Source organism: Mustela lutreola, chromosome 1 (genome assembly GCF_030435805.1).
Source record: "Mustela lutreola isolate mMusLut2 chromosome 1, mMusLut2.pri, whole genome shotgun sequence".
NCBI lineage: Eukaryota > Metazoa > Chordata > Mammalia > Carnivora > Mustelidae > Mustela > Mustela lutreola.
Window position 1 is genome coordinate 283,647,044 of NC_081290.1, and position 18,061 is coordinate 283,665,104.

Here is an 18,061-nt window from a genome sequence, read left to right on the forward strand (position 1 = left end):
GTGGGGGACCCTTGGCGCCTCGTTCCCCGAACCGCCCCCTCCCCTCCCCGGCCCCGCGGCTCGGCCCGGGACAGGTGGGACGGCTCCCGGCTGTAGTTGCGGAAGCGGACGGCGCCGGGCGAAGAGGGTTCGAAGATGCCCCGCGCGTTCCTGGTGAAGAAGCCGTGCGTCTCCACGTGCAAGAGAAACTGGAGCGAGCTCCCCGACGAGGAGCGCGGCGAGATCTACGTGCCAGGTGAGGCACGGCCCGCCGCTCCCCCGAGCCTGCGGCGCCCGAGGGGCCGGGGCAGGGGGCCGGGGCAGGGGGCCGGGGCAGGGGGCCGTCCGGGCGGCGTGCGTGCGGGGCGCAGCGGCGCGGAGCCGGGCGGGCGGGCGGGCGCAGCCGGGGCTCCCGATTTAATGTTTAAGCGGCCGCGGCCCCGTTAGCCCGGGGCGCAGGGGGAGGGGAGAGGAGGGGGGAGGGGAGGCGGCGGAGGCGCCGGCTGGGGGCGGGGGCCGGCGGGAGGGGGCGAGGGCAGTTCCCAGACCCCGCGGCTGGGCCGGGGGCGGGCGGGTCCGTGGCGCGCGGGTCCGCGCGGGTCCGCCCTCCCCTCCACCGGCCCGAGCCGCGGCGCAGGGGAGGCAACGGGGTGTGTCACCGCTCCGGCGACCCTCCACTCTCACGTCGTAAATCCAGAAAGCGGGGACTTTTATGAGGCGGGAGGAGGGCACTGGAGCGATGCCACCTCGGGGGGCAGGGAGCGAACTGGAGCTTCAGCCTCAATTTGTGCAAAATGTAAGAGAAAACTCGTTTAAGCCGCCTTCCTGGATCTCTCCGTCTTTCCCACACTCCGGTGGCCAGAAGGTCGTGGTGGGGGTCTGGCCGCCAAGGATTACCGGCCGGCCGCCCCGCGGAGTGCACGGAGATCCGTGGGGACGGTTCCTGGCTACGCCCCGCTTGTCCTGGGGACCAGGGTGGGATCGGGTCTCACCGCCGGCAGAAACGCGCCTCCTTGCCCGGGACATACTTGCAGAGGACGCAGCTGAGCGGACGGACAGTGCTTTTCACGAGCCCAGCCCCCCCGCCAGGGGACCAGGCCCCCCGCCGCCGCTGGTGCGCCCAGCCTGTTTTTGGAGGACGCCTTGACAGCGTCCGAGCCTTTGAATGAGTAACCCGAGTTGTTTCCCTCTCCAGTGGCATCTTCCTCTGGAAGTCCTGAGAACACTTTGGTGCATTCTATCCTCCTCCACCCCCAAGAAAATCTTTGGTCGGGAGAAAGGCAGCTTCCTTCCGAACTCCCCCTCCCCTCGCCTTGCGGGTGGGGCGCCCCCCCCACCGGCGCTGCACACCCAGCCCAGCGCCTCCAAGGGAGGTGGAGGTGGGGGGCAGGGGTTGTAATTAACCAACCGACTTTGACCCTTGATCTCCGGGCTCCCTGGCACCGCCCAGGGCCTTGCAGGAGAGTGGTGAAATGAGGGCCGTGAGGGGCCCTGTACCAGCTCCTGCCTCAGTTTCTCTCCTAGCATAAACTGGTGGAGACAGTGGGTGTAGTGGTGAGATCTCTGTGACCTGACGGGCCAGGAGCCAATGGCCTGTGACACTGCTGAGATGTTTCACAGGTTATCTCAAGGGCTTTGGCGCTGCTTCTAGAGCCTCCTTAAAACAAGGGGAAACTGAGGCCAAAACGCAGCTCACCTGAGGTGGATTGGGGTGTGGGCCCAGGATTCTGTGTATAGTTTCCTGCCTGACCAAGTTCCTGGCAGGCGGGGTGGCGTTGGGGTTGTTCTGGTTGTTCCCCCCCCCAGAAGGGCCGGAGAGGAACGGAGCCCCCTTCTTCGCTCCTGCCTCCTCCCTCACCTGTGTTTGTCTTGCTGCTTAGCTGCGCCTTCGGATCTGATAAACTGAACTTGGACTGTGTTAAAGGTGAGCTGAGCCTTGCGGGAGACTCAGTGTGCTGTTATTTTTAGTTTTATTTCACATCCCAATCAGTAACAGATCATGTGTTGACTTTTACAAAGGACAAAGAAATTCCGTTTGTTCAAATCATTGACTTCCTTGCATCCTGGTGACTTTCCCCACCAGAGTTCTGGTGGCCCTTGCGGGAGCAGTGTGAGGGGCTGTCCCTACAGGGGATGGCCGAGGAGGGCTTCCGGGTGGTCTGTGCCACCTGCTGCTGGTGACCAGAGCAGGGAGCTGTGCAGGCCTCTCTCGAGACAGGATCGGCCCAGATGGTTGGGTCCGGGTCTAAACCTGGAGGGCACAGGTGAGCGTCTGCCCTCGTCGTTCTGGGGAGGGTGAGTCCTGTGGGGTGAAGCAAGGGGTAGAAGGCAAAGCACTTAATTTAGCTTCTAGAAGCCATGTGGCCCACTGGAGAGTTTTCCCACAGGTTTTGGAAATGAGAAAGGGAATGTTCTTGGGCCACGCTTGGGTGCCTCAGATGGCTGGAGAGGGGGGAGTGTGTTTTGTGGTGGCTTGTCCCCTGGCTGAGCCATTCCATCACTAGCCGACCATGACCCCAGGAGCCGGCTGGGCACGTTTCCTTCAGCCCACCTCACAGGCTCAGCACGTTGTGACCAGCTAAGCATTGACCCCGGTCCCATTGGGAGAGGCCCTGCGGGAGCTGGGGAACAGGGAAGCCTTTGAGGTCTGACCTTCCTGCCCGACCCTCGGAGACCCTGAAGGCATCAGAGAGCCCCTGGGAGGCTGAAGGCTCAGGGCACCGGTATCCGGCACTCTAGCCTCTCTCCCTGAGGCACGATTCTAGAAGTTCCCATCCCCAGGGCAGAACCTTTTCCTGGCTTCACTCCCCCTTCCAAAGCCAAGGGGAAAAGCCCAGAAGCGGGCACAGGGGGCTGTGAGGTCATAGAGGAAGGGAGGCCGCAGGTTACCTCTCAGCCCAAGAGCCCAGCCTGAGCCCTTCACGCCCTGCCCTCCTGTCCCAAGGCGTTTCTCCCTTGCTCTAGCAATAGAACAGGGAGTGATGCTGGCTTCTCAAGAAGGAAGCACTGGTACCCACTAAATTCCATCTCTTGGACTGAAAGGGAAGCCGGGGAAACAGGGATGAAGCCCCGTACCCCAAGCCCTTGCTGAGCCACAGTGGAAAGTCAGGAAGGTGCTTGAAGGCAGATGAGCCTAGGAGCAGCCTGGAAGCCAAAATGCCCTGCTCCCAGATATGGGCATCCCAGGGCCCCTTCTAGGCCCCCCTGCACCCCCTTCCTGTCATTGGGGCCTCTGCAATCTGTCTCCCCAGTTCACCAGCACCCTCCCACCCCAGGGAGGCAGCCAGGCCGAGGCAGGGGAGATGGGAGGTGCTGAGCCCGGAGCTGACGAGGCAGGCCAGGAGCCTGGCTGCTCACTGTCCAGGCCGAGGCGGACCGGCTTCTCAGTCCGCTCTGGGCCCCAGAGTACGTGTGTTCGGTGGGAGGGACTGAGGGCTGCGGGGGAGATCCGGCCTCCAGTGAGGGTCATTCTTCTAATTCCTGGGAAATGCTGGCAAGGAAGGAAAGGCCTGCTATCGTCTCCAGGCCGCAAGGCTGGGAGCACAGAAAGCCACCCAGTGAGTGGGGACGGAAGAGCAACTTGGGCCTGGGCAGTGGCCTAGATGGGGCTCCTGCCTGCCCTGTGGGGCGCTGTCCCCTAAGCTGCCAAGCTCTTTGCTCTCGGCTGGGGTGACCCAAGACAGACTCCTGCCAGACCGTTTGTCCCAGAAAGAAAGCAGGTGAGGCAAGTCCTCTGGGCACAGGGAAGACTAGAGCGAGGGTGGCCACTGTTGATGGTCACTTGCAACACATTCGGAGTCCCACAGAGGTGCCCGTCCCCGTGCTGGCTGGAAGAGTGGGGTGGGGGGGGCGGCAAAGGGAGGCACAGCCCGCAGCGGGTCAGGGCTGCCCACCCTGGCACCAGGGCCGAGATGCCCGGCGCTGAGGGGCCCAGTGTCGACTTTGAAAGGCAATTGGGAAAGGGGAAAAAGAGATTGCCTGAGAGACACTTGGCACTCACAGGATGAAAGCCACAGGCTGGGGCACAGGCCCGTTGTTTCCAGGGCTGCCCATCTCTACCAGTTGGCTGGCCCTCACTGCCTTTCCAGCACTGCTACCTGGCCTGCAGGGGCGGGGGGCAGAGGGGCACGGGGAACCCCTGCCTCTCCTGATAAGGGGGCAAGGCCAGCTCACACCAGCGTGGGTCTTGCTGATACATGATCCCTCCTGATTCTGAGCTGAGTCACAACCCACCCCCCCTACCCACCTCCCCTACCCACCAGGTCAACCGCAGCACCGCCCCCCCGAAACCTCCCTCCAGGGTCGGGGATCAGGCATCCTCACATGTGCCTCACCTGCTCTCCTTAGAGAACAGCCCTGACTGGAGGCCTGGCGTGGGGTAGGACCTGGCTCTCTGGCCAGCGTGCGGCCAGCAGCATGCAGTCTGGGGTAGGGACAGGCTTGAGAGAGGGGACTTGCTGAGGACGAGGAGTTGGGGAGCTGGCCCTTGGCTGGAAAGCTGCCCTGGGCCCCCTGGGCCCTCCGCATCACCCCACAGAGGTGAGCGGGGGGCCAACAGAAGGGGAGCCCGTGAGCCCCTGCGGGAGTAAGTGGGGAGACGGCCCAGCTGGTCTGGCCCCGCCACACTCCGCAGCTGTGGGCGGGCGATGAGTCGCCACAGCCGCCTTGCCGGAAACATCTAATTAGGGGACAGAGAGCAGCACAAGCAGGGCCCGACCAGTTCTGCTTCCTGCCTCCTGCCGCCAGGTGCCACCCAGTGACACCCAGGGACAGGAGCGGCACGCCGATGAGCACTCTGTGTGCGTGCGGCAGCGGCAGGGTGTGCTCCCGGGGGTGGCGGGAGGACAGGTTTGGCGGGCGGGGCCGAGGCAAACATCCCCACCCTGGCACCCTATGGCGGCCGTCCAAGCCCTGCTGCCCCTGGCTCAGGCAGAGGGGGGTGTAGACCGCCACCCCCTCAGTGGAGCCAGGGGGAGCCCAGAGCGACAGCTCCCTCTGAGCACAGACTGGTAAGCCCTCACCTGCTGTCACTCCTCCCTCCGCCGTTGCCTGGGTGGCTGCTGTGGCCCGGCTCCCACTTCCAGGAGCTTCGCTCAGGCTCTCTGATACTGAAAGACAGAAGGGGGTAGAGCTTCCTGTGGGTCTCTACCTGGATTGAGAAATGGAAATTGTCATTCAGCTTTGAATTCTCGGCCAAGATCTCTCTCCAGTGGCCGGTAAAGCGGCCTCAGGAGCCGCCAGCACTCTGACAGCCCCCGCTCGGTGTGCAGACCGCCGTCACTGTGGGGAGGCCGGAGGGACCCCGAGAGCTTGCCCCCCCCACCTCCCAGCACCCCCCCCCCCCCCCGCCAGCCTCCCAGGGTTCCGAGGGAGGTGCCGTGCCAGCTCAGAGGCCGGGCCGGGGCCAGGCACTGGTGAATCAACACCCGGAATGAGGTGGCTCATTAAAGTCCCCCGGACAGACGGACGCCAGTGCCAGCAGAACGGGTTCTGGGCGGCAGGCAGGCGCATTCTTCCCTTGTCAGACCTTTGTTGTGTTTTGAGGGGGCGAGAGCCAGGGCCTCTCCCGAAACTTCTTCGGTGCTTTCACATTCGTGCTTCCTGCATTAGTAGCTCCTGGGCCTTCCTTGTCTTCTACCTCCAGCGCCCCCTGTCCTGGGGCCGCCCCTCCCTGGGTCCCGAGGCCTCTCTGTCTCAGCAGCTCCTGGGCCAGGGGGTGTGCTGGGCCTTGTCCGCTGGTCTGAGACCTACACTGGGTCTCCTACATCCGTCTTCTGGAAGCACCTCATCCTTTCCTTCCTATGCCCCTCTTGATTTATCCTTTCGAAGCTTGGAAAATGTTCCTGGCTTATGGCGTTTAGGGACAGCAGATCCTCGCACTACAAGACGGGTTTGAACCACACGGCAGGGGCCGCTCAGACCTTGGGTCCTTTCCGTAAATACAGCCCAGGGCTGGGAATGTGTCTTCTCTTTCTTAGGATTTTCTTCACAACACTTTTCTTTACTCTCCTTATCCTTATGACACATAGAACATGCAAAACGTGTGTTCCCCTACTGTTTCTGTTCTCGATACGGCTTCTGGGCGGTTAACGTTCTGGGGCAGCCAGAAGTTACATTCGGATTTTTGATGGTGGGGGTGGGACTCTGTGCCCTTAAGCCCTACCCAGTTAAAAGGTCAAGTGTACAGAGTTTAGCCTTTCGGGGAAGGAAAAGACTGACACATTAAAACGTTAGCTAGTCTGGTCCCTCTTTGGTCCCCTCCGTGTGGCTCAGGCAGCGCCTCCTCCTCCGTGCTCCGCCACGGGGGGGGCCAAGCCTCTCTGGCCCCGTTCAGTGTGAGCTGTCCCTGGCAGGGAGCGGCCGCCACCGAGGGCTGCCAGGTATCGGTGCCTTGGAGGGCGGAGGCTGGGAGCCCAGCCCTCGCTGTGCTATGGCGAGCAAGCGGTCCCCGCTGTGGGGCAGGCTTGCATAAGAGCTGGGCACGGCGCCCGGGAGACCGTCCCGCGGCGTCCACCTGCTGCCGCCTGACCTCCTCCCTGCTCCCCCTCACCTGTCCTGCTTGCCTGCCGCGCTTGGCCGGCGGGAGCGGCGAGCCTAGAGCCCTGCAGAGCTGCAGCAGCAGACCCCAGCCGGCCCCGAGGACCACCCGCTCCCCCCAGGCCAGCCGCTAAATCGGCCTGTAGAAGCAGCCCAGGTCGGCCCAGGCCAGGGGCCAGGGATGAATCCCCGGACCCAGGGCCTCCAGTGGTGCCCCCTTGTCCACGCAGGAGCACGGATGAGACCTGGAATCCAGACGGACTGGCCCAGGTGGGCCAGGCGGACAGCTCTGGAGGGATAATTGGCGGGGCAGGTTCGGTCCTCCCAGTTCCGCTAAGACACAAATTACTCAGCAGGCAGGCCTGTGGGCTGTGGTGCTCGGCGAGCGTCCCCTGTAATGACCTTAATGGGGCAGGAGGGAGGGGCAGCGAGGACGGGCTGGGGACAGCCTGCCCTGCCAAGGTGGAGGCTCCCGGGCCCGGCCAGCCCACTGCCCGGCAGCTGTCCGGAGAGACGCCTGAATCCTGTTGTCCCTGCCAGACCCCTCACCTGGCTCTTCTTCTCTTTGCAGTCAGTCTGGGCTTTTGCCCCCCACAGCCCTACCGGGAGCCAGAGCCATCGGTGGCTGAGCCCCCGTCGTGCCCCCTGGTTTTGGACATGAGCCTTCGGGACTCCAGCTATGGTGCGGCCCCAGGGCCCTGCGTGGTAGCCCAGCTGCCCTCCGAAGACATGAATCGTTTGGCAGAGCCCCAGAGCAGAGACCACGGCTTTCTGCGCACCAAAATGAAGGTACTGAGTCTCATACCGTCTCCGAGGACCGGGAGCGTGTCTACAGACCTGTGTCTGGCCCACCAGACCGGGTACAGTGAGACCCAGGCAGAGGCTGGCCTTGGATCTGGGCCTGGGTTTTTGCTGAGAAGCGGACCCAGCAGGGCACAGGTTGGGGCGGAAAAGAAGAAAAGTAGGTCTAAAGCGACAGCGTCGTACTTTGGGAAGAAGCAGCAGGGCCTCAGAGATATTTCACCCTTGGGAGTCTGTTCTAGGAGTTGCTTCGGTTTGTTCTGGCCTTAAAGGGAGCCACCTCTTTGCAAGCCCTAGGAAAAGTGGGGGACAGGAGCCCAGCTCCGCCCCTTCTCCTGGCTTCCCCTCCGTGCTGTGCTGCGCCCAGAGTGAACTCTGGAGTCCACCTTGTGGTTCACTGTCCCTTGAGGCAGGTGCCCTGCAGTTTCCCTCTCCCCCAAGTGTGCCACTTCTGTCCCCGTTGGCCTCTGAGGCCTCGCATCGAGGGCAAAGCCAGGGGAGCCGCCCGCTGCACTCAGCCTCAGTGGTGGGAACTGTAAGGAGGGCAGGAGGCAGTAGAAATGCCCCCGCTTTCAAGGAGCATGCAGCCAGTGAGGCTGTCCCTGGCCGGGGCCGAGTTCCTGAAAGGTCTAGGCTCTCGAAGCACCTGCCAGCAGCGATCTAGTGGAAGGGTTCTTGTAGCCCTGTTCTTTGTGCCAAAGCACTGAAGAAAGCTGGCACCAGAAGGCCCTTCCTCCTTCTCTTCCCCATGTAGGCCAAGTGCATGTTGTAACTAGAGGGAAAGCACCCAGACACAGCTGGTCAGGTGGCCAGGGAGCCAGCACAGTGGCCCTGAGCCCCTGTGGGCCTTCCTGTCATCCACTGGACCCCGGTTGGTAGGAAGGGCATGGAGAGAGGGCAGAGGGCACAGGATGACAGGTGCACCCGAGGAGTGGGTCTTGAAAGGTCTTAGCTGGCCGGCAACAGAGGGCCTTTCCCTGGGGCCTGAAGCGGTCGAGGAGGAGCGGATGGGTGGCACGGGGTGGCAGGAGGAGGGGTCACAACAGGGCCACAGAGCACAAGCAGCCTCTGGACGGTAATAGAGTGGAGGATGGAGACCACATCTCCCTGTGCGGGCCACGCGGCTGGAAAGGCACGGCTGTCACTCGGAGCTGCATCCTCTCTGAGGGGCAGAGGGTGGCCAGGATTTGCTTCCAAATGATCCAGGGCCAAGGGCTAGGGTGCGATGGAAGGAGAAGACAAGACCGGCCCTAAATGCTACATGATGGTCACTGTAGTCACGGTGCTCATCTCCGTGTCTGACAAGATCTGAGATTTTCCGTAGTGACAAAAGAAACGAAGAAGGTGTCTAAGTAAGAGGGTCGTGAGGATGGCAAGGGGCCTCCCCTCACACCGCGACGGGCCTGGCTCTGTACAAGCAGGGGGCCGGGCTCCAGGCTCTGAGCGGTGGCGGCCCCAGAGGCCGTGTCCTTGTCGTCCTCGGTCCCACCTCAGAGGAGGCGAACAGAGGGCACAGATGCAGAACAGTGGCTTTGAGCCCCGAGGCGGGAGCCTTCCTGACAGGTGGTGGTGACCAGCCGTTCGTACAGGGAGCTTGTTGCAGGTCTCTAGAGAGGGCAAAGGGGCCGGGCGGCCGGGGGTTGGGGAAGCCGGCAGCAGCCTGACCATGGACCCAAAGTCTCCTTCCGGCCCCTCCCGCGCTGATCTGTGAGGCAGCGGCACAGAGGTGCGGCCTCTGGAGGGCGAGCTCGGCTGTCCCTGGGCCATGGCATGCCCCCATGCAGCCCACGCTCCGGACGGCTGTCGCAAACCCCATCCTCGCCCATAGGTGACCGTGGGGGACAGTCCCAGTGGAGACCTCTTCACCTGCCACATCTGCCAGAAGGCCTTCACCTACCAGCGCATGCTGAACCGCCACATGAAGTGTCACAACGACGTCAAGAGGCACCTGTGCACCTACTGCGGGAAAGGCTTCAACGACACGTTCGACCTGAAGAGGCACGTCCGCACTCACACCGGTGAGAAGAGCCCCTGGGAGGCCCTGCCCGGCGGGGGAGGGGAGATCCACGGCCTGGGAGGGGGCGTCCTGGAGCTCAGGGCAGAAGCCCCCCGTGGCTCATGGGTCGGTCCCTCAGGGAGCTGGAGACGGGGCCGGCGTCCTCCGCTCCTCCCGCCCAGAGTCAGGTGGCCTGGCCTTTCCACGACAGGGAAGGGGCCCACGGGCTTGCCGTCGGCTCGCTGACCCCCATGCGCCCCTCCCCGCAGGTGTGCGGCCCTACAAATGCAGCCTGTGCGACAAGGCCTTCACGCAGCGCTGCTCGCTGGAGTCCCATCTCAAGAAGATCCACGGCGTGCAGCAGAAGTACGCGTACAAGGAGCGGCGGGCCAAGCTGTACGTGTGCGAGGAGTGCGGCTGCACGTCTGAGAGCCAGGAGGGCCACGTCCTGCACCTGAAGGAGCACCACCCCGACAGCCCACTGCTGCGCAAGACCTCCAAGAAGGTGGCCGTAGCCCTGCAGAACACCGTCACCTCCCTGCTCCAGAGCAACCACCACCTCTGAGCGGCCCCGCCCGGCCCGGGTCGCCTGCCCCCTGCCTGGCGGTGGCCGGGCCTAGAGCCCCCTGCGGCTCACATGTCCACTCAGGCCTGGCGCTGAGCTCTGCTCACGTTTGCGTTTTTGTCTGAGGGGCAGAGGCCACTCTGAGCCCGGACCAATGTGGGCGAGGCCCAGGGTGCCTTCCCCGTGAAGCAGCCCGCCTGCAGTGAGAAGACTTCCTTCCCAGAGGACGGATGGGGATGCTCGGCGGCCATGCTGCTCTGGAGCGCGGAGCATGGGACAGGGGCCACAAGCTCCCCCCTGGGCAGCGGAGGGAAGAGCAGGGTCTGAGAGCAGCTGGGCAAAGCAGGGTGCTGGGGGAGCTGGCGCCCGCCTGCCCTGCAGTGTGCCTAAAGCTCAGGGCCATGGGGGCCTTGGCCCTTCCCTCGGGGCGGTGCATACACTGTGCACAGCCACGGATGCTCCTGCACACACAGGAGGCCTTTCCACACATCACCTCATTTTTAGGAAACCGACAACAAGGTGCCAAGGAAGTTTTATTTCCTTTTTTTTTGACACATGTACAGATATTAATATATTTTTGGTGCCAATGGTGGCTATTTTTAAGAGAGGATGGAGCTGGCTTTGTTCCCTCTCCATGCAGTTCTATTTATCCTGGACATTTCATACCTCCTCTGTGCCTTGGCTCTGGGGGCAGGTGGGGGGCTTCCCTAAGCCACTCCCAAGCCTTGTACCTCCCAAGATATCTCACCAAAGACCTTCCTCCAGTCCTGCCTGGGGGCTACCCATCTGCTGGGGTAACGCACTGCGTTGGCTACTCCCCCTCCCCCGGGGGGCTCTGCTTCCCTCCTACATCCTTTCAAAGCCTGCTTGGGGGTTACCAAGAGCCTGTTTGCCTCCTAAGAATGGACCTTTTTTGGAACAACTCACCGTTGTGGAGGCCAAGAGTTTGTCCAGTGGCAGCTGTAGGAGGAAGGCCTGTGGGGTGGTGAGTCCTTGATCCACAGAGTCCACTGTCTGGGACACTGAGAAGAGAACAGGACCAGGCTGCAAGGCCTGCCCTTCCTGGGTGGAGTGAACAAACCTAGGGCAGCAGCGAAAAATTGGGCCCCATCAGAGGCCCCTCGGGAGGGCAGCATTAGATGTTTGAGGCCTACTTTCTGACTTTTTCACATGGCTGGGTTACGAGCGCGTGAGGAACAAGCCATCCCAGAACTGGTTGGCTCGACTGGAGGAAATCGGCCACCAGGCTCTAATGGTGTGGCTGGGTTTCCTGCTAAAAAACAGGAGAAGGGGTGTGGGTCAAAAAGGAGAGAGGGACAGGGCTGGAGCCAGCCTGCCGAAGAAGGAGAAGGCAAACTAGAAAGAGGTCCGAAGAGTGCGGCGGGCTGGGCCGGCCGGGCCCCTGGGCAGAACCAGCCCCAGACTGAGGGGAAGGTGCTTTCTCCGACCGCCCTCTGACTGTGTATAGATTGTTCTGGAAGACTCCTGTTTTATTTTACTTTAGAGTGTCTGGGAGCTGCTGTATTCTGGAAGTTATATAGTATAAAATAACCTTATCTGGAAGCTCTGTTTCGTTTACATTTCTGTAGCCCTGTGTTATTGCAATCGGAGGGAGCCCTAATGCTCTGTGTTGTCTGTTTTATTTTATAACTTTCCCTCCAACTATTAAAATCCAAGAATTATCGTTTTCTGAGTTTCTGCTTTTTTGTCTTATAGACCTCTTTTTCCACCCGCAGGGAAATCAATCAAAACGGTTGTTGCATTCTAGGCAAAGCTTTCCCCTTTTACGGTTACCAGTGAGCCTCAAGTCAAGCCGAGACTCTGACCTGCACAGATGCAGTGGCCTGCCCCTGGGCTCGGCACTCAGAGCCTGCCAACTGACCCCTGGGCTGCTCGCCCCACCTGCCCTGTGCTCCTGCGTCCTGACGTGGCGGCCGGGCCAGCATAGTCACTCGTAGTCCAGTTTCCACTTCCCTTCCTAGCACCTGCTAGGACCACAGAAGGAAGACAGTGATCCCAAATGACAGAGCGCAAAGGTCACATCACTTCTGGGTCGGGCACCTAGTATCGGGCCAGCTACATCCTCACAGCTCGTGTTCTGTGCCAGGCACCTTGCGTTTCACCCACATTGGCTCACTTGATCTTTTGGCCACTGCCCGGAAGACACTGCCATTCCCGCCGTGAGAAGCTGGGTAGTGGGCCTGGGTCTCGCTATGAGCTCTGCCACCACAACACCAGAGTGCAGCCCGTCCCTCTGGGCCATTCAAACCAGGCAGGAATTTAGAGATTAACTGGCCTTCCCTATCACCTACCTAGGGTCACCTGGGGAGACGTGATCACTCTGGGGACTCAGTTCTGTGTTCTTCCATCATGTCCCCCCTGCTAGATGGACAACCAAGGAGGAGCGTGGCTGCTGGTCCTGGGCCTTCGATGTGATCTTCCAGGAGGTGTGAAGAGGGTTCATGTCCTGGTGCTGTGAAGAGAAAGGAAAACGTGGCTCTGACCTTTAAGGCTCCCTGTAAGAAGCCCAGAGGATTGCCAAGGGCCCCTAACCCTCTTTGTGTCTTTCAGTAGCCAGAGGATCTTTATCACGAGAAGCCTCCCAGTGTGAAAGGCCAACCAAACCCCATTTCGATATGTCCCGAGATGAGCTGAACCCATTGTTGGGAACCCAGATGATGCACCGCTAGGCCAACCTCAGGAGGAGCTGGGAGCCAGGCCCAAGCTTCTAGGAAGCCAGGGGTGGGGGTGGGGGAATGTTCCTGGGTCTCCGCGCAAGCTGCTACTTTCTCTCCCACTCCTTAGAACTCCTGCGTGGGACACGGCTCCGAGCAAGGAGCCCTTCTTGTGGCATCAGGCCAGAGGGCCCCATTACAAGGCCCATCATGCTCTCCAGACCCTGTAGCGTGGGTGCCGTGGGAGAAAAAGGACAAGCACAGGGTGGAGGGTGCGCTTCCACTGACTGGGAGATGGGCCCCAGCCAGGTGGGGAGGAGAGAGGAATGGGGGTCAACATACAACCAAGGGCACAGGCGTCCCGGACTACAGATGCTGTGGGACCCCCAAGGGGTCTGTTGCATCTGAAAGAGTAAAGACTTCTTGGAAGAAGTGGAGGCCCAGCCGGGCTGGAAAAACAGGGGATCTCAACAGAACCGAGGAAAGGGGAAGGTGTTTTGGGGGGAGGCAGGGGGCGTGGGGAAGAGCAGGATGAAGCTCAGAAGGGAAGAGTTGTGGGCAGAGGGTCTCAGTCGGTCCATCAGCAATCTGGCTGCTTGCCTCCTTCATTCGGCACAACGGAGGCATTTTTGGAACCCCGCCGAGGTGCGGGGCAGAGCTGATAAGACGAGAGTCTGGCGGGAGAGCCGGCTGGGGGCCTCGCAAGATGGTGTCACTGAGGATAAAAGCAGAATCTTATTCTTACAGCCGAAAGCAAAGCAAACACACGTGGGGAGCGAGCAAGTGCTAGGAAGGTTTATACTTTATATTTTTACATATTTTCTAATTTTTTTTTTTTTTACAATAAGCATATATTATTTCTAGAACCAGAAGAAAATAAAGTTGTAAAACAATTTAGGGGGCTTAGCTGACACAGAGTTCAACACATCAATGGGGAGACGGAGCTGCCCGCCTCCCCAAAAGCGAAGGTGATCTTGGGCAACATTAGGAGTGTGGCGTCAGCAACCGGCGTCGCCTCCCTGCAGTCAGGGCTGGTCACCGGGCTGTGGGTTTGAGGCCCAGTCCTGTCTCATGCTGTCTGTGGGGCCTTGCGCAAGTGACCTAACCTCACAGTCTCTTCACCTATAAAATGAGCTGGCTTCCCGAGCCTGAAGGTCCCTTTCCTATATAAAGACTTTATGTCTCTAGGTTCCCATCTTGAGAAAACCTTTGAAGAAACTCACCGACAGCGTGTGGAGGAGATGTGGTGGGTAGGTGGCGATGGCCAGCTAAGCGGCAGCTGGCTTGAAGCGGAGGGCAAGGCTGACCCCCGGGGGTTCCAGTGTTGAACCAGCAGCAAGAGGGGAGGATTAGACTAGGCAGAGCGAAATGCAGGGATTGGAAGACTTTCAAGTCCCGGCATGGCTCACCCAGGGGGTGACTAATTGGGTACGGGGGAATGGAAGGGAGCCCCCTGCACTGTATTTGGAGGGCTGAGGCTGGGAAGCCACTTGTTAGCGATTTCTTTCTTTCTCCTTTTTTTTTTTTTTTAAGATTTTATTTATTTGACAGAGAGATCACAAGTAGGCAGAGCAGCAGGCGGGGCAGGGGGCTGCGGGGGAGCAGCGGGGGAAGCAGGCTCCCTGCTGAACACAGAGCCTGATGCGGGACTCAATCCCAGGACCCTGAGATCATGACCTGAGCCAAAGGCAGAGGCTCAACCCACTGAGCCCCCCAGGCAGCCCTTGTTAGCGATTTCTAACAGGACTCTGTCACAGGACTGAAGGCTGGACAAAACAATCTTCAAGACTCTTTCTACCTGCAGAATTCGAAAAGGCCAGGCCCAAGTGCAGCGATCATGACTTCCAGGCCTGTTTACAATTCCCAAGAAGGCAGAGCCAGGGTGAAATGCTGGTGAACAGAAAGGAATAGGAAAGACAACACTGGAAAGAGACCAGTGGGGGGGCTGTCTCATAAGCTGGGCTTGAGGGGACTGAGACCTGGACTGGCTGGGGGAAGCAGACCCCTTCTCACTGCCTCTGGCCCTGGCCTGTCCCCTAGAGCCACCCAGAACCAGGCCACTCCCTGGGGAGGTGGGAGCCACCTGACACAGGGTATCCTACCCTCTTCATGCCCAAGACCAACGTGCCTTCCTCCCCTCCTCATGCCGCCCCCCTTCCCAGGTTTCTAGAATCTGTTTTGATATTGCATCCCCCACCACCCAGGCTAACGCTTCCCAGCTTTTTTTAGTTCCTGTAGCCAATCAGTCAACTCCCCTCAATGCTCCCTCTGAGCCTGCTCTTCTCTCCAGGCAGCTCTCCCCCTAGGGGGCCGGCTGGATGGCAAGACAGGCTCAGATCATGCAGATTCTGGTCCACCGCCACAGCTGAGCATTGAGAATTAGATCTGCCAGGTTCTGTTTCCTGAATATGAGAGCTGGGTATCAGGTGACTGATTTCCTGTTTCTCACTTATTCTCTCTACATCAACTGGGCAAGGACTTCTACCCTGGTCCATCTTTCAAAGTAGAGTAACACACAAATCCGGGGTCTCACAACACGCTCTGAGGAAGGGGGCAAGGCACCAGCCGCACCGTGTGACCTGCCCCGATCAGATCACAAACAGGGCCACCACCAGCCCTTAGACTTCTCCTCTGACTTTAGGCTCAAGGGGCTGCCACCCCCACCCCCCTTGAGAAGAAACCTGGACAAGTGAGTGTCACAGGGTGGTCTGCTCGGTGTCCCCACTGCCAGGCCACACTGCCCATTGGCATCAACAGCAGCTTCCTCTTTCCTGAGAGCCGAAGGACCCAGAGAGGCTCTCGGGGTCCCAGGCGTCACTCCCTGCTAACCCCAGAACCCTCGAAGTGAGCAATTGCCTCAGGCAGACACGTCAGTGGTCCTAGACTAGGAGCTAATCACGGCTTCCGCCTTCCTCTGGCTGAGCTCCTACTATGCGCCAGGCAGCCTCTGGCTTCGCTTCCCTCTGACGTCATCACTAATCTCCACAATGACCCTAGAGGTAGCTATTACTGTTCTATTTTTAAACAAAGAAACTGAGGCTCAGGGAGATTAAATATCTTGCTCAAGGTCACATGAATGGCAAGCCATGAGGCCAGGCTCCATCCTGGGGGACCCCACCCTCGAGCAGAGGTCTCTGAAGCTCCCCAGTATCACATATGTCAGTAGGGCTGAGGGGGAAGGAAAGAGAGAACACGCGACATGATTGGGCACCCCCTTCCCACCTCTCTGGTGGCCTATGCACCAGCCCCAAGGTCAGCGCTGTTGCTGTCTGTCCAGACAAGGAAAGTGAAGCCTAAAGAGGTCACCTGCTGTCAAGGTCACCACGTCCAGGGGCGCCTGGCTGGCTCAGTGGGTTAGGCCTATGCCTTCGGCTCAGGTCATGATCTCAGGGTCCTGGGATCGAGCCCCGCGTCGGGCTCTCTGCTCAGCCTGTCGTGGGAGGGATCCTGCTTCCCCTTCTCTCCCTGCCTGCCTCTCTGCCTACTTGTGATCTCTCTCTGTCAAAATAAATAAAATCTTAAAAAGAAAAAAAAAGGTTACCACGTCCACCTGGCCCCCGGCTGGAACCCCCAGCCTCTCACTGTTGAGCATCACACTGACTTCCCTGAAAGTATGTGGAAACAGAAAAAGAGGGAGTTCTGGAAACTCCTAAGTCAGGCTGTAGGGAAAAAGCCAAAGTCCTCTGCGGAGACCAAGGGGGCCAAGAGTGTGCAAATCTGGCTCCTACCACAGAAACGCCAGGGATCTCGTTCCTATTAAGGTTACGGCCACAACCATCTTCCAAATATGCCAAACCCGGAGAAAGGGCGGGAGGAGGGACACTTAGGGGAGTGAGAGCGGGTCAGGGAATTCCAAACCCACAGGAGCTCCGCAGTGAACTCCCAGCATCCACCCCCACGTGTGCCCTGACCTCCTCCGTACAGTCCCAGTGTTCCAAGGTAGCGATCTTGGCGGGGAAGAAACTCATCCTGTCCTCACCACCCGGGCTTGTCCTGTCCAGCCGGCTCCTGCCCAGCCCCCTCGCGACCTCCCCCGCCTCTTGGTGGGGGGGGGGGGCTCCAGGTAACAGGCCTGGGCTCCTCCTCCTCCCCACGCGCAGTAGCTGAAGGACACCAGGAGAACTGGTAGGACTTGCGTCCCTTTTGCCAGAGGCACAAACAAACCTGCCGGCGGTAATAACAGGGCAGAAGAGCGGACTGCCTGAGACTCAGGAGGCCCTCAGGCTCGCTGCCAGCCACCCCTGCCACAGGGCCTTGCTCAGAAGCAAGAGGGGCCCTCAGAGAGTGGGGTTCTCTCCAGTCCTGCCATGAGAGACCTCATACTTCCTCCCCTACAAGATGATTCTCTTCTAACACCCTCGAGCATTCGTTTCCAGCATTTTCCAGAGGTTCTGAGAGGCTCAAGTCAGGGTTTTCCGAAGCGCTATTCAGAAGCCTTGGGGGGGTTCATCATCACCCCCCAAGCCAGAGGCTGGTGTAAGGGGAGGAGGGGGTGAGGTTTGGGAGGTCAGGGCGGAAGGGATGGGGGTCGCCCTTACCGGCCTTGGTGCCTAGGAGGGGAGGAGTGGTGTTCCCTAAGGAGGCCAGAGGGCTTGTGGGGGTGAGCACTGAAGGAAGGGGCCTTTAAAAGTTGACTCTGTTTTGCTGATTCACAGACCTGTACCCCTGGGGATAAAAATACATGTTTATAAAAAATAAAAAATTAAAAAAAAAAGTTGACTCTGTTTGAGGGGAACGCAAAAGGAGAAAAAGTAGAGGAAAAGAGCAGAGCATCCACGGTCTGGTTGGGAGAGTCAGGGAAATCAGTACGGACCCCGATTCAAAATGGGCTTTGAAATGAGATGTAAATGAGATTTTAGCAGATACAAATTCAGCCTCTATATAAAGAGTTCTTAGATATCAATAAAAAATAATATATGCCATTGAAAGCCATAAATAGGATGAATACGCTATTCATGAACGAGCTTCAAATGATCAAAATCCTATGAAAAAAATTCAGCTTCGTTCAAAATCAAAGAAATGGAAATTAAAATCAGATCCAGAAGTCTATCATAGAACTGGTCGTAATCATGAAACAATAGGGACAATCTAAACATTTAACTCTAGAGAACCATTAAGAATTATAACGAAATACTATGTATCCAATAAACACGATGGTATAAAAACATTTCCTAACAGGAAAATGTTGGCAATATACTAAGTGTTAAAAACAGATTCCGAAACAGTGTTATGGGTGGGCCCATTTTAATCTTGGTAAATACAAGTAAGTCTACGCGCACATCATAAAAATTACAGAAGACTAGACACGGCACTTACAGTACTGAGTTATTACTCAACGGTAGACTTACGGTTTTATTGTCTTGTTTGTTCATCTATCTTTTATACTTTTCCTACAATGATCCCTTTTTGATTTTGCAATGAAAACTTCCAGGGGACTTCGAAAGAGTCTTTGGCAGAGGAAATGTATGAGGAAGGCTGATGTCGGAGGTCACCTGAGGTGCAGAAGTG

General features: G+C 59.1%; 2 protein-coding genes across 13 annotated transcripts in view; one reads left to right on the plus strand and one right to left on the minus strand.

The window, feature by feature from the left end:
• The first annotated feature begins 104 nt into the window (after positions 1-104).
• Positions 105-11,566, plus strand: OVOL1 (ovo like transcriptional repressor 1). Of its 3 annotated transcripts, none has more exons than XM_059147647.1 (4): positions 105-235; positions 7,088-7,305; positions 9,146-9,335; positions 9,583-11,566. In XM_059147647.1, the coding sequence occupies exons 1-4, from the start codon at positions 136-138 to the stop codon at positions 9,876-9,878; spliced, it is 804 nt and encodes a 267-aa protein (XP_059003630.1). In that variant the 5' UTR covers positions 105-135; the 3' UTR covers positions 9,879-11,566. The 3 variants fall into 3 exon arrangements, with proteins under 3 accessions (XP_059003630.1, XP_059003649.1, XP_059003640.1); XM_059147666.1 differs by lacking the exon at positions 105-235 and adding an exon at positions 4,810-4,988; XM_059147657.1 differs by lacking the exon at positions 105-235 and adding an exon at positions 6,347-6,786.
• Positions 1,908-18,061, minus strand: part of LOC131815725 (uncharacterized) — a 38,550-nt gene continuing 22,396 nt past the window's right edge. For 2 of the 10 annotated variants that reach the window (XR_009347834.1, XR_009347835.1), the window contains exons 2-6: positions 12,191-12,351; positions 10,806-10,900; positions 9,215-9,767; positions 5,001-5,087; positions 1,908-2,281 (exon numbers count right to left, since the gene is read on the minus strand). Coding sequence is in view for 1 of the 10 variants with exons in the window: in XM_059147624.1 (XP_059003607.1) it covers positions 2,104-2,281; positions 5,001-5,087; positions 10,806-11,014 (474 nt within the window). In the remaining 9 variants the exon portion in view is untranslated. Of the gene's footprint in view, positions 2,282-5,000; positions 5,125-9,214; positions 9,768-10,805; positions 11,015-12,186; positions 12,352-13,158; positions 13,269-17,091; positions 17,219-17,901; positions 18,046-18,061 lie in introns of those variants that run through there. The other 8 variants (XR_009347826.1, XR_009347828.1, XR_009347830.1 and 5 more) reach the window with 7 other exon arrangements.

Bases quoted from the DNA above. Each gene is read 5' to 3' on its own strand.
- OVOL1 (XM_059147647.1), top strand. From the start codon at position 136: ATGCCCCGCGCGTTCCTGGTGAAGAAGCCGTGCGTCTCCACGTGCAAG. The intron at 236-7,087 runs GTGAGGCACGGC...TTCTCTTTGCAG, and splicing joins CGGCGAGATCTACGTGCCAG to TCAGTCTGGGCTTTTGCCCC. The intron at 9,336-9,582 runs GTGAGAAGAGCC...CCCTCCCCGCAG, and splicing joins GCACGTCCGCACTCACACCG to GTGTGCGGCCCTACAAATGC.